This window comes from Eucyclogobius newberryi, unplaced genomic scaffold (assembly GCF_026437365.1).
Source record: "Eucyclogobius newberryi isolate DKJ021-1_F unplaced genomic scaffold, fEucNew1.0.hap1 SCAF_11, whole genome shotgun sequence".
NCBI lineage: Eukaryota > Metazoa > Chordata > Actinopteri > Gobiiformes > Gobiidae > Eucyclogobius > Eucyclogobius newberryi.
The window spans coordinates 19,242,815-19,269,090 of NW_027315735.1; the positions used below are offsets into that span (position 1 = coordinate 19,242,815).

Here is a 26,276-nt window from a genome sequence, read left to right on the forward strand (position 1 = left end):
CACAGACATGGGGTCACAGACATGTGGTCACAGACATGAGGTCACAGACATGGGGTCACAGACATGGGGTCACATGGTCACAGACATGTGGTCACAGACATGTGGTCACAGACATGGGGTCACAGACATGGGGTCACATGGTCACAGACATGTGGTCACAGACATGGGGTCACATGGTCACAGAAATGGGGTACATGGGGTCACAGACATGGGGTCACAGACATGAGGTCACATGGTCACAGACATGTGGTCACAGACATGGGGTCACAGACATGAGGTCACATGGTCACAGACATGGGGTCACAGACATGGGGTCACAGACATGAGGTCACATGGTCACAGACATGTGGTCACAGACATGGGGTCACAGACATGAGGTCACATGGTCAAAGACATGTGGTCACAGACATGTGGTCACAGACATGGGGTCACAGACATGAGGTCACATGGTCACAGACATGGGGTCACAGACATGGGGTCACAGACATGAGGTCACATGGTCACAGACATGTGGTCACAGACATGGGGTCACAGACATGAGGTCACATGGTCACAGACATGTGGTCACAGACATGTGGTCACAGACATGGGGTCACAGACATGAGGTCACATGGTCACAGACATGGGGTCACAGACATGGGGTCACAGACATGGGTCACAGACATGAGGTCACATGGTCACAGACATGGGGTCACAGACATGAGGTCACATGGTCACAGACATGAGGTCACATGGTCACAGACATGGGGTCACAGACATGAGGTCACATGGTCACAGACATGTGGTCACATGGTCACAGACATGGGGTCACAGACATGGGGTCACAGACATGGGTCACAGACATGAGGTCACATGGTCACAGACATGTGGTCACATGGTCACAGACATGGGGTCACAGACATGAGGTCACATGGTCACAGACATGTGGTCACATGGTCACAGACATGGGGTCACAGACATGAGGTCACATGGTCACAGACATGGGGTCACATGGTCACAGACATGGGGTCACAGACATGAGGTCACATGGTCACAGACATGTGGTCACATGGTCATAGACATGGGGTCACATGGTCACAGACATGGGGTCACAGACATGAGGTCACATGGTCACAGACATGGGGTCACATGGTCACAGACATGTGGTCACATGGTCATAGACATGGGGTCACATGGTCACAGACATGGGGTCACAGACAGAGGTCACATGGTCACAGACATGTGGTCACATGGTCACAGACATGGGGTCACAGACAGAGGTCACATGGTCACAGACATGTGGTCACATGGTCATAGACATGGGGTCACAGATATGAGGTCACATGGTCACAGAGCAGAGAACGTGCTGTTCTTACCGCAGAAGTGTCAAAAACATGTTTTCAGTCGTGGCGCCGCGTCACAGTTCAACAGCTTCCACAGGCGCGCGCGACTTCATAGAAAATAATGGACGTAGCTTATTTCGCGTCAAAGCCACGTGCCTCTTCGCTTCTTCTTCTTCAGTTAACAAAACATTAAGGTCCCACGTGATTTAGCTAGAATTTAGTAAATTAGTAGCTTTGTATGAGAGAGTTGTGCATAAAATTACGCACAGACAAAGGAAGAGGCATTAATCACTTCACTGTATATCTGACCAATAAACATATAGCCTTAATAAAAATAAGCCACTCCTATTCGAGGCCTAACATCTTTTTTTGCCTCTACACTACAGTTCTGTAGCTACAGCCTCTGCCGTCTAATAGGGATGAAACAGAACCTAAAGGCACTCACTTTACATGGGTTTGCTTTTGCAAATTCAGAATTGACTCCAAAACTCTTAAGTAAATTGTCTGGACTTAAAGTAAGGAGGAAATGGGCTGAGAATTTCATATACATACATGAAATTCTCAAAATATATGAAATCTATGCGTAAATGTTTTTTTATTTGTTCCCAATAAAAAGAAAAGTTCAATAGACCATAAAACAAGTTTTAGGCTTAGTTTTATAATAAATTAATTGTATTATTTCACAAAGATAAAATAAAAGTCCATATGGGAGTATTTGTGGAACACAACTGGCCTTTCTGACTTTTTTGCTCGCTCTGCTGTGCACACACTAAGACCCCACATGTATTGTGTACTGTACTCACACTGCATTTCTTTCAAATAGTTGTAGGGCGAGAAAATTGGTAAAACTTATTTTCTTAAAGTATTCTGGTAGATTGTCTTTTGTGTCAAGTAGAAGTGCATTTCAGTGGACTGCCTTGTATAAGGATTTGGCAGACACATGTATCCTCTCTTCTCACAAGGGTTTAATGATGGATTATTTTATATCAAAACTAATCAAAAGGACTCCCATATAATCAACTGCAAAGAAAGATAGAAAAGAATGACCAAATAACGTGATAAATAAAACCAATTTTTTTTTTTAATGAAAGTGTAACTCTTGGAATAACTTTTTCCCACGATAACTCTTTCCGAGTATCTTATCACATAATGAATTGAAAATGTTTAACAAATCCTCGAACACAAAACAAAGTAAAAGAAACATAAACAAAGTAAAAGAAACATAAACAACTTTATGTGAAGCTGAACATTACAACATTGCCAAGTGCTACTGGTTTTCATGGTTGGCGGGTCCCAAGGCAGCGTTCTGGCCACGATCTGGGTCTTTGAGACGCAGGATGCGAATGATTTTACTCACGGGAAGAGATCTGGGACAAAAACAAACATAAATGTCACCATTAACAGGCTATTTACACAAAATCTAAAGTATATATATATATTTACAAGACCTCAACTGCCAGTAGTAAGTCAGTAATTTCTTGTTGTGTTACATAAAAACTAAAACAACAATTGTAGTTTTGTATAATAGAATCTAAGAATGGACTCTTACCCCATGTTCTGTGGCGTGAGGAAAATGAACTGTCGGTAAAGCTGACCAGCAGCCACCTTCAGCATCATGTCCATAGAAATTCTCCTATTCACCATGTCCTAAACAATATACAAACAAATCAATACTGAGGCAGATGGTAAGGAATATCCCTGAAACAAAGAACAAATAAGTTTACCAAACAAACTAAACTCATTACCATATAGACATCAAACTCATCGAGACAGCGGAAAGGCGCCTCAGTGATGGCCCAGAGGGACAGAACGAAGCAGACGGTGGAGAAGGAGCGCTCTCCTCCAGACAGTGAGCGCATGTCACTCAGGTCAGCCTTGTTCCCTGAGCCCGGCTGCACCTACAAAAACACACAACTGACATTTCAAACAAAAGCTTGGCCCTTTCGTATAAAACTGTAAGATCATTATAACCTCATAGCTAGTGCGGTCAGGGCAATCAAGGAAAGCAGTGATTGACCAATAAAATCAAACATGACCGTGTTTCACAACTATATTTAAATTGTTCCGAAATATATTCAAATAAGCCTGTTTTCCCCTCACTCCTGCTGCTGAAGCTTGGCTGAAGTCACAGTGTCGTTTAGCGGCCTCTACAGGGCGCTGAGCAGTGCTGCGCAGCAAGCATGATTCTGCTTGCCCAGCCATGAAAGTCACCAGATGCTACTAATTTTACCCTATAGTTTTAAAAAGGGCAGTTGGTGTTTCCTGTTCTCCTAGAAGCCGTCTGGCACGGTTAGGGTAATGGAGGAGTGGTATTCCATGCTCTGGTCCAGGACTCTGCTACGCGAGTAACCAACGTAATCCAAACAAAGGTTTTCTTAAAAAATACAATCTAAATTGTGAATTATTATTGGCGCTGTGAGATGTGGCTAAAGCTAGAGTCAACCAAAATCTATGTCTGATTTTATGGTAATTTTTTTCTCTCCATTTTAATGTATGTGCCTCTGCACCACATTTTAACGTCTCTTTGCAGTGATTTTGGCAAGTGGTAGATGCCATCTACACTGGAAATATAACGTTTTTTAAGATTGGAGCAAGTGCCCTGCTCTGATGAAAAGGAAACAAATGTTGCTAACGTGCTCTAGCTGTGTTTTTTTGTGCATCGGCTGAACAATACAAGTTACCGTCACTGCAACAAGAGCACAAGGTCAGTGTTTGGTGAGAAACAATTATTCAGTTTGTCTCAACTTCAAGCGGTTTTATGCATTCTTTCTGCACTGGACACTTTCAGACCATACTGATCCACCCCCATGGAAAAGAGGCTGTGCTTACCGAGATGGAGAGAGTTTCGTTCTTGTGGTCAAAGGTCATGGATCCTGTGTAGCCTCGCTGAGCCAGCATGCTATCAAAGTAGTATTTACAACGAGCTGAAAGAAATCTGTGAAGGACAAAAAATAAAAATGCAAACGTTACACTAACCAAGAATGCTCCATCAGATTTTTTTCTCTCCAGAATTCAGCGTTTTACTGGTGTGGTTGTTCTGACACAATAAATATGCAGCATAATGGGCAAAAAGTACATTTAGATCATAAAAACACAAAGACCAGTGAGGAGTGCAGCTGCAGCGGGTGTGAAGGACACAGAGTACGCAGGTTCCTGTACGCATGTCACTGCGCGTTTGCAGATATGAAGAAGAAATGAAGAAGAAAAGATGAATAAAAGTGCTAAAAATTGTCCTGCATTGTTACTTAACCGCTGGTTTATGAAAGATGTAGTACAGTGTGGCAGAGGAGTTGGATGAGCGGGTGTGCATTTGTCACACAGCTGGACATGTGCTGAATACAGTCCTGTTTCTGAGCTGCACCCACTCAGTTTAAAAGAGGAAATGCAAATTAATTCCTATTTTACATCTGTAACAACAATATGACTCTATAGTGAGAGTGATTTGTTTTTGCTTTTAAAAAGCCCCAGTCCCCACCTCTGGCACATTTGCAGTAAAAACAGCTATGATGGATTTTTGGGACCCTGTCTGTCATAATAACAAATTGGAATTATAGTTAGTGAAACCTCTGATAACCAGTTTAACTTCAACATACCTTCTGAGTTCAGCGTACACCTGCAGTCTGCGGTTCATTACATTATCGAGGCTTTTGATGAAGCTGTTGAGGTTCTTCATCTGCTGAGTCATGTTCTTATAGTTCTTCAGAGCCTCTTGGTACTGCCTGTACAGCATGAGAGAGTATGGCCTCTGTTAGTGAGCCAATGTTAAACGTGTATATGACAGAACAGGGTCCATACCTGACCACTTCCTCGCGGTCCCCTTGTTGCTCTTGTTGCGTGCTGATCTTGACTTTGAGGCGGTTGATCTCACTGTCCAGACTGCGAGCCGTGCGACGCACCTCCAGACGCTCTGCACAGATCCCTGTGGCTTTGGCAATTGAAGTCTGAACACAGAAAAAGCTCAAATAAGTGTGTCCATTATATATGACGTATACAAAAAATAACTGATCACACCTGTAGCGCTCCCTCTTTGCTGTTGAGATTATTTTCTTGAGTTTGGATGTTGCTTAGATGAGCAGCACGTTTTTCATCATAGTGTTTTTTATGATGTTTGCACTTCAACACTTCCTGATCAGTTTTACTCAGCTCATCCTGTAAAATAGCATTTTTTATGCATTTTAATATAAAATACTAATAAATTGTGATTATAATTATGCTCATGAATACAAATCCTTACTTTGATGGAATCAACTTCTTCATTAATTGTGTTGATCTGGTCTTTGTGCTGGTTGTACTCCCGGTCTGCCTTGTCATAAGATGCCTTCAGGTCAGCCATCTGAACCTTTGCTTCTTCATTCTCTGCCAGTTTTGAGGTAATTTTTGACACAATGTCCTGAAGATCTTCTTCCTGTACACAACACGTAGAGTAAAGATATTTTTCTTAAATTGTACAAACATGTACACATTGCTGCTATAAATAAAATTGACATTTTACCAAAGGACTAAGATCTTCAGATTGGGGCTCTTCCACATTTTGCAGGTCAGTCAGCTCAAGCTGCAACTTGGTTAACTTGTCCTTTCACAAATAGTTAGAATATTAGTGCAATAGTATGAAACATAAATATATTAACTTGAATAGAAAAGGTTTACTTTGGCATTTCTATGCTCTGCATGTGCTCTTCTCAACAAAGACTCGTTTTGTTTTATATCATCATCCATCTTCCCCAACTGCTGGTTAAAGCGAGACACCTGGCCTCTCTGGTTTTCCAGCTCTTTCTGCAGGTGTCTGACAGAAATAATTATTTATTTCCCAAAATAAACTTTCTATAGGATTCTGGTAGGGTAACCATTTGATCTACATACCTAATCTCCTCCTCCACATCTCCAGACAAGTAGTTGGCCCTGGTCTGGTCTGCTGCATAACTGCGGTTAGGGAAGATCTGATCACCATCTTTAGAAAAGGCCTGAGAGCAGTTTTGTGGAGGGCTTCGGCCCTGCATCACTCGTCGTGCTTCTGTACGATTCTGTGTGAAGACACATCACCAACGCAATGCAAACGAAAAGCAAGACATTAGAAATAAAGAAAGGGAAAAAAAAAAACATCTTTATTGTCTGGTTAGCCTGTGTATTGATTAAGCCGCAGTTATTTTATTACTTGGTTTACGGATTTTTAAATGAAATAAATTGAACAGGCGGGCAAAATATAAATATAATTTCAAAAGATTTTTTCTTCCTTATTTACCCAAAACGCACCACAGGAGGGGGGGGGGGGAGGGGGGGGGGGGGGGGGGGGAGACGCAGCGCGCAGGAGCGTGTAACAGTAGATTTAGCGTGTTTTGCATCGGCAGAACAGACGCAGAAGTGTGCAGCCTTAGTCACGGCAAAACGTGCTGGAGAAAATGTGGTAATGTGTAAAATGTGTATTTGCGATATAAAAAGGAGTTAGCACTGTGCGTCGCAGACAAGGAAACCGCGCACAGGGACGGAGCCGCTTCGTCCCAGACTCACGCAGGATTTTGACGAAAAATTGCTTCACGCGCTCTTATCTTTTGACTTAATACCGCTTTTTATATTTCATTTAATGCTATTTTGCCTTGTCGGCGGTACTTTATATAAAAAAAATAAAAAAAAATTATTTTATTGATATTGTAGAAATCAATCATCTAAGTGCAGCGGATCCGTAAACCAAGTAATAAAATTATTATCAAAATTATTAGGCCCGAGCGCCACAAGCTGGCGAGAGGCCTATTAATCTCGTAAGGCCGTGCGAAGCACGGCTGCGAAAGTGCGCACGTAGTGCGCACGAAATCGAGCGCAAAGCGCTCGCCCACTTCCAAACACTCAATAACGCACTCCTTCACTCACGCACGCCCCGTGCATACTAATTAGTAGTAGGAAAATGGAACATTACCGTTGTAAACGGGCGAAGCCCGTGCAAAAGTGCGCACTAAACGAGCACTTTACATTCCCCATATAAAGCACTCATTTGCCCTAAGTAGGTCACGAATACGTTCCCCATCTCTTGCATGTTCCGTGCATATAAGCATGTAATGCAAAAATTGAACATTATTACTGTATAGAGGGCCAAATACACAAAGTGGGCGGAGCCCACTCAAAATTAACGAAAGTACCCGTCAGTGACCAGGGACCCACACCATGAGGTAGGAAAGCGCGAGCGCTTTCCGAAAATGTATAGTTTATGATATTTGAAAAATGGGAAACATTGTTTTCGCATCGGAATATTATTAGGCCCGAGCCCCAGCAGGGCGGAGGGCCTATTGCTCCCGCAACGCTGCCGAAGGCAGCGTTGCAACTGTCTTACCAAACATGCGGGCTGCGCCCGCATGTTTGGTGCCCCGTCGCCCCTGGCAAGTACAGTGAACTAGCCCATGCCGAAGGCATGGATCATGCATACTTACTCCTGCTATGACAGAAATAGTCAACAGTAGCGCGAAGCGCTGCATTCCTTCAAAAACCCTCCTGGCATCGTCCCGTATGCGAGAATCCATGCCGAAGGCATGGGCCATGCTTGTATCTGCTCAAATCAATGGAAGTCTATGGGGAGTGGGCGGGGCATCCCGACGGAATAGGGAGTGACGAGCGCGTAAGCGCTCGTAATGATGATTCCACCCCATGGCGGCATCGGGAAGGCTTAGAGCTTTCAAACGATGTATCATTTGTTGTTATAGTGGAAACGGCTATATTGTTTTTGCTAAAAATATTATTATTATTTTTATTATTATTAGGCCCGAGCCCCAGCAGGGCGGAGGGCCTATTGCTCCCGCAACGCTGCCGAAGGCAGCGTTGCAACTGTCTGACCAAACATGCGGGCGCAGCCCGCATGTTTGGTACCCCGTCGCCCCTGGCAAGTACAGTGAACTAGCCCATGCCGAAGGCATGGATCATGCATACTTACTCCTGCTATGACAGAAATAGTCAACAATTTGTGAATGGGCGTAGCCCATTCACAAATTGTTGACAACAGCAGCGCGAAAAATTTTATTTTTTCTGGGCCATTTTTTTTTGCGTTAAAAAATGGCGCGACAGCGCCACCGACTAAAGTCAAAATACATTGCGCCTATGGGAGACGCCCCGAGGTCAACTTTGGCGTAAAGCTACGAAATTCGGGACACGCATTCCTCTTGTGAGGACGAACAAAAAAAATCATTGTGGCCACGCCCCCAGACTTACCCTATGGCCGCCATCTTCCTTTGAAAATGAAAATACGCTGTGTTAGTCATTTTGTTCACGTCAAACTTTGACGAACTCCTCCTAGGGCGTTTTGCCCACCGACTTCAAAATCGGCGTATGTCCTCTGGACAAGTGGGGCATCTAAAGTTATTCAATTTTTTGAGATACCTTTAACGGTCTGTGTGCGGCGCAGCCGCAAAGTTGGACAACTTATTTTGGAATATTGCAGATCTAAAAATTGCTCCCATTTGATCAAAACCAGTCCGATTAGGACCAAATTTTAATCAGTTGTTAAACTTTCTAGTTTGGACCAGTTTAGGCTGACAAAATTGAAATGGCCGCGATAGCGCCCCGTACAGAGTGACCTTTAAATTAACATTGAAGGTCAAAAATTAGTTTTACCAAAATTGTCTAAACTTTACCCAAAATTCTATTTTGCCGTCCCGATCACAAAAGCCAATCACAAAAATGCCTAAATTTTTACGGCGTAGTCGTAGCGATGACAGAAACCTCCCATGTTATCCCTATGGGAAAACCGCAAAATCTCTCAAATTACCACATTTTTATGTTTTACACTTTAACAAACTCCTCCTAGTGCGTTTTGCCCACCAACCTCAAAATCGGTGTACGTCCTCTAGACAAGTGGGGCATCTAAAGTTATCCAAATTTTAAGGATAACTTTTACGGTCTCTGTGCGACGGAGCCGCAAACGTTTCCCAGAATTCTGACTATTTGGCCTTCAGAGTGGCCTATAAACATTAGAGTTTTTCCAAATGACATGATATTTTGAACAAAATTCTAATTTGCCATCCAAATCATAAAAGTATGAGAGCCAAAGTCATATTTTGTACGGCGTAACCGTAGCGTTGACAGAAACATCCCATGTTATCCTTATGGGAAAATCGTAGAATCGCTCAAATCACCACATTTTTACGCTTCACACTTTAACAAACTCCTTCTAGGGCGATTGCCCGATCAAACTCATATTTGGGGAATATCATCTACACAAGCGGGGCATCAAAACTTACCCATATTTTGATTCTAAGTGCTACGGTCTCTGTGTGGCGGACCCGCAAATATATGTCAGAAATGGGAAAACAGCGAAATCTCTAAAATGACCACATTTTTACGCTTCACACTTAAACAAACTCCTCCTAGGCCGATTGCCCGATCAAGCTCATATTTGGGGAGAATCATCTACACAAACGGGGCATCAAAAGTTAGTCATATTTTGATTTTAAGTGGTACGGTCTCTTTGCCGTGGAGCTGCAAATATACTGTCACAAATGGGAAAAACGCCAAATCCTTGAAATGTTCACATTTACGCTTCACACTTTAACAAACTCCTCCGTGGGCAATAGCTCGATCAAGCTTTACTTTGGGAAATATCATCTACACAAGCGCGGCATCAAAAGTTATCCATATTTTTATTCCAAGTGCTACGGTCTCTGTGCGGCGGAGCAGCAAATTTGACTGACACTTGTGTTGATTTGCACTGGATTGGCCATGTCCAATGTGTCGCCGTCTGTCAAGTTCTTTTTTAATTCAACACACAATAAGGGCGCCATCTTTATCAAGTCGAAAGCGCAGAGTCGGAAGGCCGGCGGCCCGCGAGGGCCGTTGGATGCCGTTTGCGGCTTTAATTCTTTCTTTCTTTCTTTCTTTCTTTCTTTCTTTTCGGGACCAACCCCCCTATTTTTCACCCAGTGAACATTGACAAAAAGTCAAAAAAATTTGCACACCTCTAAATATCGTGCCTCTCTACATTCTGGCTATTTCCCTTTTCTAAAATTAAAAAAAAATGGCGCGTCAGCGCCCCCAAATGTACCAAAAATGCATTGAGAGATAGGAAATGACCCAAAAAAATCTGATCGTAGAATTATGAAATTTGGCGCAGAGGTAGATGGTGACAAGAGAAGTAAAAAATATTATTACGGCAACGCCGTCCACCCAACCAAATGTCGGCCATATTGGTTCAAAAATGGCTAAGCAGGACTCGGGAGTTTTTCCAAACGTCGTACTTTTACGAACTCCTCCCAGGGCGTTGGCTCTAAAAAGCTGAAATTTGGTGAAAATGCTACTGAGGAGTGGGACATCAAAAGTTATTCAAATTACATTGATACCTCTCACGGTCTCTGTGCGGCGAAGCCGCAAACTTTAGCTAGAATTTCAGAAATCTCCCAAATTTAATATTTCTGCTGTTTGCGCAGATAAAGTCCGAATTGCGTCAAATTAGAATCAGTTGTTAAACTCTTTGCGATAAACCTACTTGAAGTGAAATAAATTAATTTGGCACCACAGCGCCCCCTACAGATTTTATATGGAGGTTAAATGTTTAGTTTTGCGAAATTTTATGAAATTTGACACACAACTCAATTTTGGCATCCCCATCAAAAAAGTCAATGAGACCCATGTCATAATTGTTATGGCGTTGCTATCCCCATGTTATTCCAATGGGGAAATCGCCAGAACATGTTTACACTTTAGACTTTCACAAACTCCACCCAGGGCGTTAGACATATTAACCTGAAATTTGGTGAGACTCATCTTCAGGGGTGTACCATCAAAAGTTATTCACATTTTTATTCAAAGAGTCACGGTGTCTGTGCGGCAAAGCCGCACATTTTGCCAAGAATTCAAAATAAAAAAGCTTTTTGATGGTAAAACAAAGGGGAGAAGATGTGACAGCGTCACAGATTCAGCAGTAGGCGTAATAAAAGGACAATTGGGGCACGTTAGCGCCCCCTCCTCTTGCGGCGTGGCGAGGGCCGATCATTGCCGCTTGCGGCTATATTTATTATTACCTTTATAAGAAGAATGCTTTCGATGCCTCTTTGATCAATAAGGCAGTTGGCTACAACTGGGTCCTCAATATCCAGTGCTTGAAGCACAGAGGGATAGTCAGGATGGTTCACACCTCTGAAACAGAACAGATGGGAGTTAGTCTTTCATATAATAGTAAAGTACTAGGGCTGTAGAAGTAAAATACTAGGGCTGTAAAAGTAAAGTACTAGGGCTGTAAAAGTAAAGTACTAGGGCTGTAAAAGTAAAGTACTAGGGCTGTAGAAGTAAAATACTAGGGCTGTAAAAGTAAAGTACTAGGGCTGTAAAAGTAAAGTACTAGGGCTGTAGAAGTAAAGTACTAGGGCTGTAGAAGTAAAGTACTAGGGCTGTAGAAGTTTGTGCCAAACATTTTTTGCAGAAACATACCTGTAAATGTAATTTATGTATATGTTTGCTATTAAACTCATGTTTCACTCCAAGATCTTACTTAGTAAGCTAAATATTAGCTAACTTATACAGACGTGTTTTTGCTAATAAACAAATAAATAATTTAAATACAAATAAAGAATAAGTCGACCAATACATTTTTTTGTCAACTAAGAACCATCGACTGATTAATCGACTAAAGAATTACAGTCCTAATACATGCACTTTTCTTCTTTTTTAAATACTAGTGAAGAAACACACCTCCTCCGTGTGTCATGGACCTGAGGCAAAAAGGCGCTGGTTATAATCCCGGGTCTTCGTCCTGATTGGAAAGCTTTAGCCATGAGCCCCTGTAGTACTCTCTCATCCTCATAGTTATCACATGTGAAGGCCTGCAAATGGCTTTTGAGACACAACTCTACCGCTAGAGCGTGCTCTGGGTCCTTTAGACTGATCAAATAACCTACAAAAGAAGTCATTGAGGATTGAGTCAAAGTATTTTTTTCTATAATAGCCATGGTTTGTTTTGAAAAGTACCTAAAGGTCCACGAGGAACGTGTCTGAACTGGCCTCGGCGGTGAGCCTCTTGAATGGCATTAAGAAGTGAAGGCACGTGTTCTCCAAAGCGACGCAGACGATTGGAACGACTACTCTCAAGTGTTTGAAGGGTTCTTGTGTTGGCCGTCATGGACTTGAGAAGACAGTCATGCTCTCGCCTGTAAAGAGGTAACTGCATAAGTAAAATAAAGTGCATGAAAAAATGAAGTATGTTTAAAGTAGACAAATCATCTAATTCAAGGAGAATCAATTCATGCTCACAAATACGAATCTTTGATTTTGACAGCATTCAATTCAATAGTTAGTATTTTTATGAGCGTTTAGGCCCTGTAACTGCTACATTGTATTTAAGAGTGTACCGTTAGCCTACCTCATCTTCGCCTTCTCTTCTTTGGCCCGGTTACAAGCGTGTTGGTACTGATCAATCTGCTGGGCCAGAGTGGGGACATGGTGCTTCAGGTTTTCAAGCTCCGTCTGGATCTGTTGCATCTGTTCCATCCTGGCCTGGCTCTCAGCTCCTGAAGTCTGACTAATGCTACAAGCAAACAATACAGTTAGAGGAAATAGGCATAATTATATAAAATGGTCAGTATGAGGAGGATCATAACCTCAGTTTCAAATCATTAATTCTTGTTGAGAGTTGAACTTTGTCCTTTTCCAGATCCCTTAGGGTTGCCCTGCATCTGTGAACAGTGAGCTGTGGAAGAAATAATGAAAAACATATAGTAAAAATAAGTATCGTTTGCATAATTATGCATTTCTGACCTCACTGGACTTCAGGAGAGCATTGCGTCTATGAGCTTCTGCTTTCAACTCTACACATTTAGGCTGAAGCTCTTGGACTTGCTGTGTGATCTTCTCCAGCTGTTCTTGGGTCTGCATGTACCTTTTCTCTGCCTCCTCAATCTTAAGCTATGCAATTATAGAAAATGATTAGATTGCAATGGCCTAATGGTGAGTCTTACTTTTGAATCCAAAAGATTAAACCTACCCTACATTCTTCTACTTTCTCATCATATTTCTTTGTAGAGTTTTTGTCAGCCCCGATCTTCTCCTTCAATGGTTCCAGCTCTTTCTCCATCTCCAGCACCTGCCACACGAGGAAAGCACATTATTACTGCCCCCGATTGAAGTGGCTAGACTTAAAACCTGGGAGGACTGGACATGTTTTCTCACCAAAGCCCAGGCCATTTGTTTCTGCAACTCTTCCAATTTGGTATGCATTTCGTCAATCGATCCCAGACTTTTGTAGCAGTCCTCTTTTTCAAGATATTTGCGCTTTAGATCCTTCAGTATCTGTGAAAAACGCAAGATTCTGCTTATAGTAAATAATATCTAAACAACCATTCAAAAATAATCTTCCTCAAGACAAAAATGCAGGCGTTTACTTCACAGTGCTGCTCCACTTTATCTTCTGTAATGCTCTTTGCTGATTTGATGTGGACAAAGTCTTCTCTCATCTGCTCCAGTTGGGTAGCTTTCATGAAAAACTACAAAGAGAAAGAAAGTTTTTGTTTTCCACTATTAGAGCAGAGATAAAAGAAAACTGACAAGAGTTAAAAATCAAACCCTGTATTTATCTCCTTCTCCTTTGGAATGAAGGAAGTATTTGCTCATTTCTTGTGTGAGAATAGACACAGGGTTGTTAACCTTTTAAAAGAAAAAGCAGAAAAAATAAGCACAAAGTTGGCATTTCTGTGACAAATGAATGAGATTTAGTTTAAATTAAAAGCATGACATTAATTTACCATAACTGCGCTTTCACACCTACTGTTGAAAACACTGACACAACAATAGTTTTGAATGATGTTTATCTCAAACTACACAGTATTAAATGTCTTATGCCTTTATTAAACAAGACCAAAGTGCGAATGGAATATAACCATTAGCAGTAGATAAAGGAGCGCCGAGGCTGGCACTGAGCCCAGCATGTGTTCAGAATAGCTCACAAGACTATTATGTAGCTTCTTACACAATTTATTTGAAAACCAGCAGGGCCAGAAACTACATCCAAACTGTAACTAAGCCCAGGACTAAACCAGGACCAGGGCAAATAAAAAAAAAAAGCCTAAGTAAGCGCATCACACAATAGACTTTTTGGTGCTGCTCAGAAAACTAGACCGAATGTTTACAATGGAAGGACAAACTATGCATCTGCCGTGTAATACGTCGCACTCATGTCAACATCTGTCCTCCTCCAGGGCCTCGTGGATGCTTTTAATGACACCCAGTGAGACCTGCAGAATATCAAGCCACAAAAAAGATTCAAATGGCTTACCTGGATGTTAAAGTTATCCAAGATGCACAAAAGTTCATCCTTTTTGTTGGTAACAACTTGACCTTTTAAAAAGAAAAAAATCTCAGTGTCTGATAAACCAGTGTTGATGTATTCTTCTGCTATAGCTAAAACAAACCTACCCGTTTTACTTTTCAATTTGTACGTTCTCATCCCATCGTGTGATATTCTCATATCTATTGTGATTGATGAGCCATATACTTCAGGTTTATAAGCATCTCTTCCTTTGTTACGAATGGTAATGGACACATCTGCAGAGCTAAAACAAAGCAAACCATAAGAAAACTGAACAAAACCTTCAGATAAAAAGTGAAAAACAGCGCTTTACCTTTCACCTTCTTTGACAAAGCTCTTCAGGGCCATGCCTCTGTTTGTAGCTTGTGCGTTTCCTCCCAGAGCAACGATAAGAGCTGTAAGAATGGCACTTTTCCCACCTGTCAAGGAAACAAGTCTTTAAAAGTGTACCTTAAATCTTAGTGCAAAACAAAATATCCATAGATTTTCAAAATCAAGCTGTAGCTGAAGTGATTTACTTTGTCAGAACTTAATTATTTGAATGATTATGTGATGTAAAATGTGAACAGCATTGGATCTGGTTCTGGAACTGTATGTTTTGACAAATATTTGAATATAAATATATGGGTAATTTTGGTCTTTCTTGAATTAGCATACTTTTATCATCTTTGTGCAACTTAAAACTGTATTAAAACCCAGTAGTCATATTGAACTTACTTCCATTATTTCCAACCATAAAGTTTACATTAGAGCCAAAAGAAAAAGGACCCAAGAGCGAGTGGCACATGAAGTTCTTCAGGGTGATGCTCTCCACGATCCCTGCATCACTCACCACATCACTGGCAGACAGCAGCTAAGAACATGGACAAAACAAAGAGGGGACTTCATGTTTGACCGTTTCACACGTTCACACACTGTTAGGAACATGTCCATGCACACGGCACCTGTGTACTGAGCAGGGGGTCATCCATTCCACTGTCGTCCACATTTTCATCTCCCTCCTCTTCTTCTTCTTCTTCAGCAGGTTTGACTCGTTTGCTACTGGGGGTGTCATTTTGAGAGCTGTTCCGTCGTTTGGACATTTTCTACAGCGACCACAGCCTGCACAGGGAACAAAACAATGCCCCAAAAAGAGGCATTAAATCGTTCACAGCCAAACACATAACTTATCTTACACATGACATTTTCAGAAAAGTACAGTGACGTTAAACCTTAGCAACAGGAAAGCTGAGCAGTGAAACGCTTGTCTAAATGCAATACAAGACGATCGTTGATTATTTTACTACTATATGAGTTCAGTATTGGTATTTTACGTGTGTTGAAGGCTAATACTTACCTAACTTGAAGCAGAAGAACTTAAACGCTGTCTGGTAGTGATGGCCGTGTTGATACCAGACAGTTCGGCACAGCTTCGAAGCTCCGAAGCGCATGCGCAGCAATACACCGCTTTCAAAGCTGTTCAAAGCACTGATCACGTGACGGTTCGTGAACCGCTGTTGTTTCGCGGGTGTTTCACGGGGGCGTTCGCCTCAAACCCCAAAAACCTGACTTTATTGGGGGCTTTAAACGAACCACAGAACGGTCTGTCTCAAACCTATGACTGCACAAAGTTTTAAAAAGGTGTTTGCTCGTCGGAACCGTTTTTATTGTTTGTGAAAAGCGAGATCAGTAAAGTAAGTGAGTTAAAACATGTTTTTAAAAACACCCTTGCGTTTATCAAATACATTTTTTTATATTCATATTATTCTAGAAACACAGTTGCATCAATAATACACACGACTAAAATGGAAAGTTATTTTATTGGCAACCATAGCACATAGTGGTTCGAACCATTGTAGATGTGGTAGTACTAAAACATACCACTAGATGTCACTCTGGAAATGTGTTCTTCTTCTTTGGTGTTTTATGGCGGTTGGTATCCCAGTGTTCCATTACATTACCGCCACCTACTGTAGTTGTACACCCACGCCTTGGTGTGAACGCCCTATTAACTTTAGGCTTTAGACTTTTATCTTTAGACTTCACTCTTCTGACTTCATTCTTTAGACTTCATTCTTCACTTCAAATGTGGTATATAAACGCTAAAGACGTCGTTCAAAACGTATAGTAACCAACGTCCAGTTCCAGCAAGCATGTTGTGACTGTAAAGTTCAAACTAATCGGAAGCTGAACTTTTTGATAGGTTGAAACGGTGCGTTCACGTTGTGGAATTTGATGATGAGAGTGCCTCAGATGGTGGACAAGAACTGAAAATAATATGATGAGTGAACACTATTTGTTTAACTGACTCCGCAAGCCTGCATTAGTAATCTCATCGCTTAAAGTCCTTTCATTTGACAAACACGTCTTTTGGAGTTGAATAATGGCTCCAGTTTGAAAAACATTTGAGTTTTGTTGACAGGGAAGATGTTAAACTTTGTGCCCATTTTTATTTAACGTGGAAAGTCCCAGTAAGTACAGCAATATGAACCATGAACCTGGTCAACAAATCTGTAATCTAACAATTTAACAGAAAATTCCCCTATAGACGTGTGACCGGCCATCCAGCTCAAACTATAGGGAAATGCGACGTCACAGCCTATTATCACTTCGTCTTAAATACTGATGATTTGTCTGTTTTAAGTTTAGGTAATATTTTACAGTCAGTGAGGCAGCAGTTTGAAGTAAACCGAATAATTATCAATGGTTGCGTCCATATGGTATATAGTCACAAAATATAGACCACTGCAAGTGAATATTCATTTTCATAATTCAGAGGTATCTTATATATGTTATATTTTGTCTCTGTTTTCACATTATTTTCCTGTAGATGTTTGAACTTCCTACAAATACAATATGGCCACCGTAATTGCCACAGCAACAGAGTTCACAGTCTCTCTAGCTAGCCTTTATTATTTGCACGTTATTACATGTCACAGTGAAAAATTAGTCGCGTTTGTGCTTTAAAAAATAAGGAAAAAAGGAGTCATAAAAAAGTGTTTAAATAAAGCGATGAAACCCAATATTTTTAATAGATCCATGAAAAAAACAGATGTTAATCCACACCATCGACAGTAGCGTCCTCTACTTGTCAGGATGTGCCATGTCAGTTTCTCTTCAGGAAAAGGTTGCAGGAGTTTGTTTGTCACCGGACACTGCTGCACCGGACAAGGCGTCCATCCGTTTGCGTCTCTATATTTAGATACTAAAAGATAGTAACATTTTTTTTGGGCGACAGCACTAAAATCGTCACATAAGACGTGTCTTTTTGTCGAAGGGCCTAAGATTATGGCCGCAGTGAAAACGGATAACAGACTGACGAGCTCCCAAAGCTTTCTGTGTGTTGGATTTGCAGGAATATTTAGTAAAACTTTAACTTCTCCGTTAGAAGTAGTGAAAGTTAAAAGTCAAGTGGGGACTTTCCACTGCAAAAAAGGCTTCTGGCAAAGTTTTCTTCTGATCTATCAGAATGAGGGACTCCGGGCGTTTTGGAAAGGAAACCTTGTCTCTTGTCTGCGGTTGTTTCCCTACACGGCAGTTCACATCACTGCATACAAACAGTAAGCATTGAATTTATCACTATAGTTTATCATATCTGAGTTTGTTTGTTGGTATACTTGGTTGGTGCTAAGTACTTTGCTGGTAAATTGTGCCGTGGAAATACTTTATCACAGTTTATTACAATATAAATAACAATGTGATATGCTCAAGCAAATAAGTGTGGTGGTCTTTCTAAAGAGTCGTTAGGTAAATAATTTGCACTATTTTTCCTCGAGTTTATTTGGTATGGCTTACTTCCTTTATTTTCAGCCAACCAGGAAGAGGCATTTGCTCATGCGATGTTCTCTTTCATTATTCCCACAGTTTTACCTCTCAGGCTAAAACGTAACACAATGAACCGCAATACCAAGTACTGTGGGATGCTTTTTTGTATCTTGATAAATCTTCGAGTGATTTAGTTTCCAAACCGTAACAGAAATAATACATGCACTCGCTCTGTATGTCAAAATGTGTGTGTCCTTAGGAGAGTCTAAGGACAGAGGACCCTGGGACATCGTCCCTCGACACCACAGACATTGTCTGACTCCATCGCCACCACAGACATTGTTGATTCATTTCTCCCTGTGGCCCTCAGAGGCAACTGTTGTTGTGATTTTGGTGTGTGTGTGTGTGTGTGTGTGTGTGTGTGTGTGTGTGTGTGTGTGTGTGTGTGTGTGTGTGTGTGTGTGTGTGTGTGTGTGTGTGTGTGTGTGTGTGTGTGTGTGTGTGTGTGTGTGTGTGTGTGTGTGTGTGTGTGTGTGTGTGTGTGTGTGTGTGTGTGTGTGTGTGTGTGTGTGTGTGTGTGTGTGTGTGAGAGAGCGAGTAGTACAAGATTGTTGTGTATGACCATGTTGTAGACACCCATCACAAATAAATAATCTTTGTCAACTATTAAACTATTACACTGTGTGTAAATTACACAAGTACTAGATGGTCCTCAGTGAATCTACATACCATAGCACTGCTACTGTATATTGAGTTGGTTAGGATATATTCTATTATATACACACACGCATATAATAGAATATATAATTGTATTATACAATATAATATAAAGAGGAACTGATTCATTAATAGTATGTTTTAAAATTGTCTTTGTTTTAAGGATAGTTCATCTTCACATGGATGAAGCAGGCTTTATTTCACAGTGGAGGGCCATATTCGCTGGTGGCCTGGCGGGTGTTACAGCTGCCCTAACCACTTACCCCCTTGAGGTGGCAGAGACCAGGCTTATTGTGCAGAACTGCAGAGAACCTACATATATCGGCATAGTTCACACAATCTCGAAGATGTACAGAAATGAGGGCCTTTTTTCTCTCTATCGAGGATTCTCCCTGACTGTTCTAGGTGTGTATGCACAATAAACAGGAATCATATAATGATCCATACTATAGTTGATATTTTTAAGGGTGTGACAATGACAGTAAACAATATATTACATGTTATTATTAATACTGTATATAAATATCTGAGTTAATAGTAATGTGAACTTAAATGATCATTATTATTATTTAATATTTTACAATAAATGTCTGAAATGAATTGTCTTTCTTGTTTGTTAGGAGCATTTCCGTTCTCTGTTGGCTGCTATGCTGTTTACATGAATCTGGATCAACTCTGGCAGGAGCCACAGTTTCGCTTTACCCCTCTTCAGAACTTAGTGAACGGCTGTGTTGCAGCCGGTGTGGCTCAAACCCTTTCTTATCCATTTGAAACTGTAAAGCGTAAGATGCAGGTAAGATAAAAAAAATAAAAAAAAACTATCTGGTGAAATACATATTAACCCTGCAAACATATTGCACCTAGACTTTCTTTGTCAATATCAAACTTCAAGACATTACTTGAATCTATTATAATTAGTTTTTTTCCGGTCACTTTCCGGGAGCTGTTTTACAGTGTTAACAAGACACTACAGGCAAAACTCTTTTTTCAAAATGTATTATTTATTTATTTTATTTCAGTTTTTGTTTTTTTGGTCAGTTTGCCCTCTCAACATAGGAAATATTGTCCCATCCTCATGGTGTTTAGATTTATATGGAACATTGTAAATTTAATGGCCGTTTTCTCAAAATATTTTTTTCTCACAAAGATCACCCTTTAAAGTGGCAGCTACACACAAACCTTACACTCTTGTACTTAAAGACGTAATGGACGATTTTTCGCAGATTTGAGAAGTGCGCATGTGCAATCGCCCCCGTGTGAGGGCACACAAAAGCCTCGCTGCTACACGTGCGTTTGTTTATTAGCGCAACATATCGCATCGCATCTCTCGTCTCCATAGATTTCCATCTCTTCTGAGCCAGCTCGAACTGTCTTTCTCTGTCTTAATTCTGTCCTGTACACTAAGGGAACTATATTATGATAGATCCATGCGCTTAGACCAGTGATTCTTAACCTGGGTTCGATCGAACCCCACGGGTTCAGTGAGTCAATCTCAGGGGTTCGGCGAAGGTCAAGACACACATCCCACTCATATGATTCGTGATGACACGCCCCGCTTGGTTTATCTGTCCTGCAGGGAATTTGGTGCGCTCAGTAGTCGACTAGTGACTGATGGTACGTCTTGTGATTTCTTTCTTAATATTTTACACTGAATAAAAGCTCACTTTTCTGGGCAAAGTCTAGGTACCGGCCTGGTCCCAAAAGGGCCAAAAGGACAGCCTCTGGGGCCATTTCCCTTGTCCTTTTCTATAACTAATATAATATCTTTGCGAGCAATCCTTTTTGAGGATGCTGGACATAAAAATGAAGAAAAGGAACAGACTTTGTTGCAAAAATGACATGAGAGTGGCACTTGCATTTCTGAACTGGTCTCTGAAAGGCAACAGCAGAAGTCACACTTATTTGCAGTAAATATTCAGTATTATGTTGTTGTTTTTTTCTGTGAAAATCATGTTTTGATGATTTTGTTCTTTGAACACAGGGATGTGGATGCACGGTTCATTTTGTGCACCAATAAAATATATACCTATCATCATATTTTATTTTTCCAATTAAGAAGAGTTCGGTGAATGCGCTTATGAAACTTAAGAACCACTGGCTTAGACACAGGGAAACAAGCTGCTCTCCTGGGGACGAGCCGACGAGGCTGCAGGTGAGCGATAGGTGTGTTCTATGATTGATACGTGGCAGGACATATCAGAAGTCCACGCCACGAGGAAATGAGATTCAGATTTGGGCCAAAAAATCGTCCATTCCACCTTTAACAATATTGTATGAATATGAAGGAAGTGTTTAATATTTTAATATTTATATTTTCATTTTCTACAAGTACAATTATATAAAACATTTTATATATCAAAACATTACATAATGATTTTCTTTTTTTTCCTGTTCACCTGTAGTGTTAGTGTCTTGCCTTAAGAGGGCAGTATAATAAGAGACCACACTCAGTCAGTACCCTTGGGTCACTACAACTGACCCAAGTTCTCAGATTATTGTCACTGGTTTATAACCATAGTATATATTTTTATTTGTTCATAAACCTTAGTTTCAAGATGTTCATAGTTTTAAAATGTACATCTGTACTTTCTGTACCATCTGACTCTGTAAATGACTAAAGCAACAATGGCTCTGCAAAGGGCAGAATACTACATCCGGTTTATCAGCCTATTATTAGCAAGCACAAGGTTTAACAGCAGCTGGGAATGTGAATGTGCCCCGTGTCTGCAGAAACTATAGATAAGTTCTCTAAAGATAGCAAGTAACTGTTAGAAAACGGGCTGGCTTCATTTTGCTTTATAAAATAAAAGCATTTTGTGAAGATAATTAACAAACATAAAGCTTGTTGTTTACATTAGTCTGGGACTAGAGTGTTTTAGATGTTTTAACTATGCAGAGTAATGTTTCCTTAGACTCAGAGGAAGAACATGCAGTTTCACTTCCACTTGTTAATCAGTGAAGTTGTTTTAGCAGCAGATGCATGACCTACATATGTATGTAGAATGTTTAATCTTGATATTAAATTAATAATTAAATTGTCAACATATTTTTTTTTTTTTCAGCCTCTACATTATTGTGACTTTTAAACAACTTTAGCGCTCCTGCATTGGTATCTCAGGTTAAATGTTGGGCTCTGGAAAGAAGATTACTCAAACATGCACAAATAAAGTTAGTGCAAGCACATAGGGCAAGCTCAAACATATATAGAACCTTTAAAACCTTTTTAGGCTAAACAAGGTAAAAAGTTGACATTATGTTCTGTTGCTAGTTCTGAATCTTTTTGTTTCACTGTAGGCACAGAGTTCCCGGCTTCCCCATTTCGGTGGTGTTGATGTCCATTTCAATGGGATGATTAACTGTTTTGTCCAGATTGTAAAAAACAAAGGTGTCTTTTCACTGTGGAATGGCCTCACAGCAAATACAGTAAAGGTAGGTCTACGTGTTTTATAACACCATTACATTATTTGACCAGAGTAGTAGAAACTATGATGACAACCAAAATAACTCCACTGGACATGCTTGGAAACACGAGTGACTTTATGACGGAGAACAAAATGTAGCCTGTGACCCACACTGGTGTCTTTGAGAAGGGACGGGTGGCAGGGGTACAGCAAACACGATTACACACAACATGGTGCAAATGTCATGAGTGCAATTTTAATATTCAAGAAGGTAAATTGTAAATAAGAAAAATGTCTAAAGACTCTGTTGGGTCAACATAGGATCTAAATGCGAAAGAATAATAACATAATAATTATTATGTTATTATTAAATAAAAATTGCACTGAATTAAATAATAACATAATACCATTGTTTTTGCAGATCGTTCCCTACTTTTGTCTTCTATTTACCTGCTTTGAGATGTGCAAGCAAGTTTTCCTTTACCGCAATGGCTACATTATCTCTCCCCTGAGCTATAAACCTGCTCCGGGAGTTGACCAGAGCCTTGGACCTAATGAGCTTGAGGAGGTGAAGCGTTACTTGAAAAACAGAAACTTTGGATCAGAAGAAACTTCTTTACGAAAATGTTGGTGAATTTTCACTTACACGGGATGCCTATACAAGACTTTAACCATAACCACAAGACCTCTCACACTCATACTAAGCAATTTTCTTATTTGATGTAACCTGGTATTTATTTCAACAAAATACGGTAGTGTTTTATGAAGGCCTAATGTATAGGCCTCTTGTTGCCATAAATTGCCATTATTTTCATTTAATATGAGCAAACTTTGGTTATTTATTAAAAATTATAACATCAATGTTTTATTAAACTATTTTTGAAATACAATAGTGATCCTGATTTGATTTGAAAGTTTCTTTTAAATAAAATTGTGCAAGTTTGATACTTAGTCATTGACTATGATAATAGTCTAGCCAGTCAGATAATTCAATCACTTTTCCTTCCTCCACACAGTTGTGACTCGTGACACCAAAGGACATTCACTAAAGTGGTGACCTTTAGCCGCCATAGTCCAAGTCAATCACCTCAGCTGTTTGCGCTGACATTTACAACGACCTTGGGCCTGTCAAAACGCCTTCAAAGTCAACCACTGCACCGAACTGTCAAAAGACTCCACAAGCTGCTTTCTCAAAATAATAAGTTTCTTATAAGTCGGGATGATAGTGGTAAAACTTTATAATATATGTGAGTGATGAGACGCGCGTCAAATCTGAATCCAAGGACATCGTTTAGCCCCGCCCACTCGCCCCGCCGCGGACCAATCAGGAGCGGGAGTTGAAGTTCTCGCGCTCGGTCCCGTTAAATCCGCTCTCTTCCAACTTGCACTCGTCCAGTTCGACCCCACCAGCAACCCCCGCAGACCACCTGAACCACCCCGCAGACAACACCTCAACATGGGTGACCAGGCTATGTCTTTCCTCAAGGACTTCATGGCTGGTGGAATCTCCGCGGCTATTTCAAAAACCGCTGTAGCTCCAATCGAGAGAGTGAAGCTGCTCCTTCAGGTAACGGCACTGTTCGGACTCACATCTGTGTTTGGGGCCAACCACTGCACCAAAAGGAAGAGTTCACACCCATTTGCTCTGTTTGGGGCACAGTGATGAGTGATGAGTGATGAGTGGAAAATATTATGAGTCTATGTGTCTCTAAATATAGACGGAATATGCACGTCAAAAGATGGTGTGTGCACAGAAGCGTAATTGTGGCGTATCAAACCTGTTACGTAATGCACGTGTCGGATTGGTCATCTCTATTGCGCTCTCTAATCCGTAAAAGGCCAAAAACACTGGGTTCACTTTCTCCAGACGTTCACACCTTTCACTTTTTTAGTTTATTCTGGAGTGACAATAAAAACATCCAAGGTCACAACAAGGTTTACGCCATGCTTTCCCTGCGCCTCGCCTGGTCTATGGGCCGGGTCCCAGCAGCAGCGTAAGGGGGCGAGGGCGGGGGGACATTGTTGAGTGGATGACGTCACAGGCAAATGATTTCACTGTTTAATCTGCTGTAATCTGTGCTCTAATATCTCAACGGTGCCTCACGTAATCCATTGCATTTCTTTATTTATTTTTTTCAGGTGCAATATGCCAGCAAACAGATCGCAGTTGATCAGCAGTACAAAGGTATAATTGACTGTGTGGTCCGTATCCCCAAGGAGCAAGGCTTCCTCTCGTTTTGGAGGGGCAACCTGGCTAATGTCATCAGATACTTCCCAACTCAGGCCCTTAACTTTGCTTTCAAGGACAAATACAAGAAGATTTTCCTTGATGGCGTTGACAAGCGCAAACAGTTCTGGAGATACTTCGCAGGGAATCTGGCCTCTGGTGGAGCAGCTGGAGCCACGTCTCTATGTTTTGTTTACCCCCTGGACTTTGCCAGAACGCGTCTCGCAGCAGATGTCGGTAAAGCGGGAGCTGGGCGTGAGTTCAAAGGTTTAGGAGACTGCTTGGTGAAGATCTCAAAGTCTGATGGCATCAAGGGTCTGTATCAGGGCTTTGGTGTCTCAGTGCAGGGCATTATCATCTACAGAGCTGCCTACTTTGGCATCTACGATACTGCAAAGGGTAAGTGCAAAAGATACTTTACGTTTCTGGTTGGTCAACGAAATGTGAATAATTGTATTTTTCATGGTTATTTTTTTCTTTTGCAGGAATGCTTCCGGACTCAAAGAATACATCCATTTTTGTGAGCTGGATGATTGCTCAAAGTGTAACGGCTGTTTCTGGTGTTGTGTCTTATCCTTTTGACACTGTTCGTCGTCGTATGATGATGCAGTCTGGACGCAAAGGAGGTAGTTGACACAGCAAAGCGCTAGTCAAATCTGGTGATGAGTTCTGTCTGTGATGCATGTTAATTTTGCCTCCAATAATCTAAAATCCACTGTTTTGCAGCTGACATCATGTACACCGGCACTATTGACTGCTGGAAGAAGATCGCCCGTGATGAAGGTGGCAAGGCTTTCTTCAAGGGAGCGTGGTCTAATGTCATCAGAGGCATGGGTGGTGCTTTTGTACTTGTCTTGTATGATGAGCTCAAGAAAGTTCTCTAAATGTTTTCATCACTGTTCTATTCTAAAGATTCATTTTAGCAGTTGTAACATATCTTGTACATTTGGAAGGACTTAAATGGTATGATTGTATTTATTGGGACCAGCTAGTGGTACGCTACTAGTTGAATGGAGGGAATCTGTTATGCAAGTTTCCCCTGGCCATTTCCATTTCTTTTCGCTTGTTTTGCCCCACATCATATTTTTGATCCCTGAACACAGGAATGTTGCCGGTTTTGAGAAATAAAGGAAACCTTATGAGAGAATGCTTTGTTTGTTATTGAAATACAGTAATGTGTGTGAAGATACTAAGTTGTGCAGTCGCCTTGTTGTTCATGTCAGAATGGGAGTGTAAATATTTCACAGCCTCCTCTCTAAAATGTAACCTGACAGTTGTAACTAACTGAGCCAAAATTTGCTAAAAATGTTTATGGTAGGGACTAAGCACCTCTTGCAACTCTGAGAAACAACTGCCAAAATAATTTTAATTAAAAAGAAATATAGCTTTAAAGCTGAAGTCTAAAGCAAAGTACTTCTCTTATTTATCTGGTCAAGGCTGTTTGAAAAGCCTATTTATGCTTTTCAAGTAAAATGTCATTGGCTCTGCCACCTTTATTGTGCTGCATTTAAATAAATAAAAAAAACCTGACTGACACAGACTGAAGAATTTAACATTTCAAGGGTTAAAGAAAGGTCAGGAGACTTTAACACTACAAT

General features: G+C 40.9%; 3 protein-coding genes across 3 annotated transcripts; 2 read left to right on the forward strand and 1 right to left on the reverse strand.

Annotated features, from left to right (window-relative positions):
- Positions 1 to 2,451: 2,451 nt before the first annotated feature.
- LOC140351470 (structural maintenance of chromosomes protein 6) lies at positions 2,452 to 16,005 on the reverse strand. Its single transcript, XM_072437322.1, has 27 exons — positions 15,926 to 16,005; positions 15,534 to 15,690; positions 15,307 to 15,442; positions 14,903 to 15,008; positions 14,697 to 14,833; positions 14,557 to 14,618; positions 13,848 to 13,928; positions 13,667 to 13,768; positions 13,455 to 13,574; positions 13,270 to 13,368; positions 13,044 to 13,190; positions 12,887 to 12,975; positions 12,649 to 12,813; positions 12,258 to 12,436; positions 11,982 to 12,183; positions 11,315 to 11,429; positions 6,183 to 6,343; positions 5,970 to 6,105; positions 5,815 to 5,895; positions 5,557 to 5,727; positions 5,334 to 5,471; positions 5,118 to 5,263; positions 4,916 to 5,041; positions 4,152 to 4,257; positions 3,068 to 3,220; positions 2,872 to 2,969; positions 2,452 to 2,689 (listed from the first exon to the last, which is right to left on the reverse strand). The coding sequence occupies exons 2-27, from the start codon at positions 15,669 to 15,671 to the stop codon at positions 2,590 to 2,592; spliced, it is 3,294 nt and encodes a 1,097-aa protein (XP_072293423.1). The 5' UTR covers positions 15,672 to 15,690; positions 15,926 to 16,005; the 3' UTR covers positions 2,452 to 2,589.
- Positions 16,006 to 17,669: 1,664 nt separating this feature from the next.
- slc25a43 (solute carrier family 25 member 43) lies at positions 17,670 to 23,215 on the forward strand. Its single transcript, XM_072437334.1, has 5 exons — positions 17,670 to 18,128; positions 19,214 to 19,455; positions 19,671 to 19,843; positions 22,345 to 22,479; positions 22,873 to 23,215. The coding sequence occupies exons 1-5, from the start codon at positions 17,857 to 17,859 to the stop codon at positions 23,083 to 23,085; spliced, it is 1,035 nt and encodes a 344-aa protein (XP_072293435.1). The 5' UTR covers positions 17,670 to 17,856; the 3' UTR covers positions 23,086 to 23,215.
- Positions 23,216 to 23,793: 578 nt separating this feature from the next.
- slc25a5 (solute carrier family 25 member 5) lies at positions 23,794 to 25,825 on the forward strand. The gene is made up of 4 exons (XM_072437344.1): positions 23,794 to 24,018; positions 24,591 to 25,077; positions 25,164 to 25,304; positions 25,405 to 25,825. Exons 1-4 carry the CDS (start codon positions 23,908 to 23,910, stop codon positions 25,560 to 25,562), a joined length of 897 nt encoding a protein of 298 aa, XP_072293445.1. The 5' UTR covers positions 23,794 to 23,907; the 3' UTR covers positions 25,563 to 25,825.
- Positions 25,826 to 26,276: the final 451 nt, after the last annotated feature.

Excerpts from the sequence above, each read along its gene's own strand:
- slc25a43 (XM_072437334.1), top strand. The coding sequence starts at position 17,857 with ATGGCCGCAGTGAAAACGGATAACAGACTGACGAGCTCCCAAAGCTTT. Across the intron at positions 19,456-19,670 it reads ATTCTCCCTGACTGTTCTAG|GAGCATTTCCGTTCTCTGTT; the intron begins GTGTGTATGCAC and ends CTTGTTTGTTAG. Across the intron at positions 19,844-22,344 it reads CTGTAAAGCGTAAGATGCAG|GCACAGAGTTCCCGGCTTCC; the intron begins GTAAGATAAAAA and ends GTTTCACTGTAG.
- slc25a5 (XM_072437344.1), top strand. The coding sequence starts at position 23,908 with ATGGGTGACCAGGCTATGTCTTTCCTCAAGGACTTCATGGCTGGTGGA. Across the intron at positions 24,019-24,590 it reads GAGTGAAGCTGCTCCTTCAG|GTGCAATATGCCAGCAAACA; the intron begins GTAACGGCACTG and ends TATTTTTTTCAG. Across the intron at positions 25,305-25,404 it reads GCAGTCTGGACGCAAAGGAG|CTGACATCATGTACACCGGC; the intron begins GTAGTTGACACA and ends ACTGTTTTGCAG.
- LOC140351470 (XM_072437322.1), bottom strand. The coding sequence starts at position 15,671 with ATGTCCAAACGACGGAACAGCTCTCAAAATGACACCCCCAGTAGCAAA. Across the intron at positions 13,769-13,847 it reads GAGAAGGAGATAAATACAGG|TTTTTCATGAAAGCTACCCA; the intron begins GTTTGATTTTTA and ends TTCTCTTTGTAG. Across the intron at positions 5,472-5,556 it reads AAGAAGTTGATTCCATCAAA|GATGAGCTGAGTAAAACTGA; the intron begins GTAAGGATTTGT and ends GCTATTTTACAG.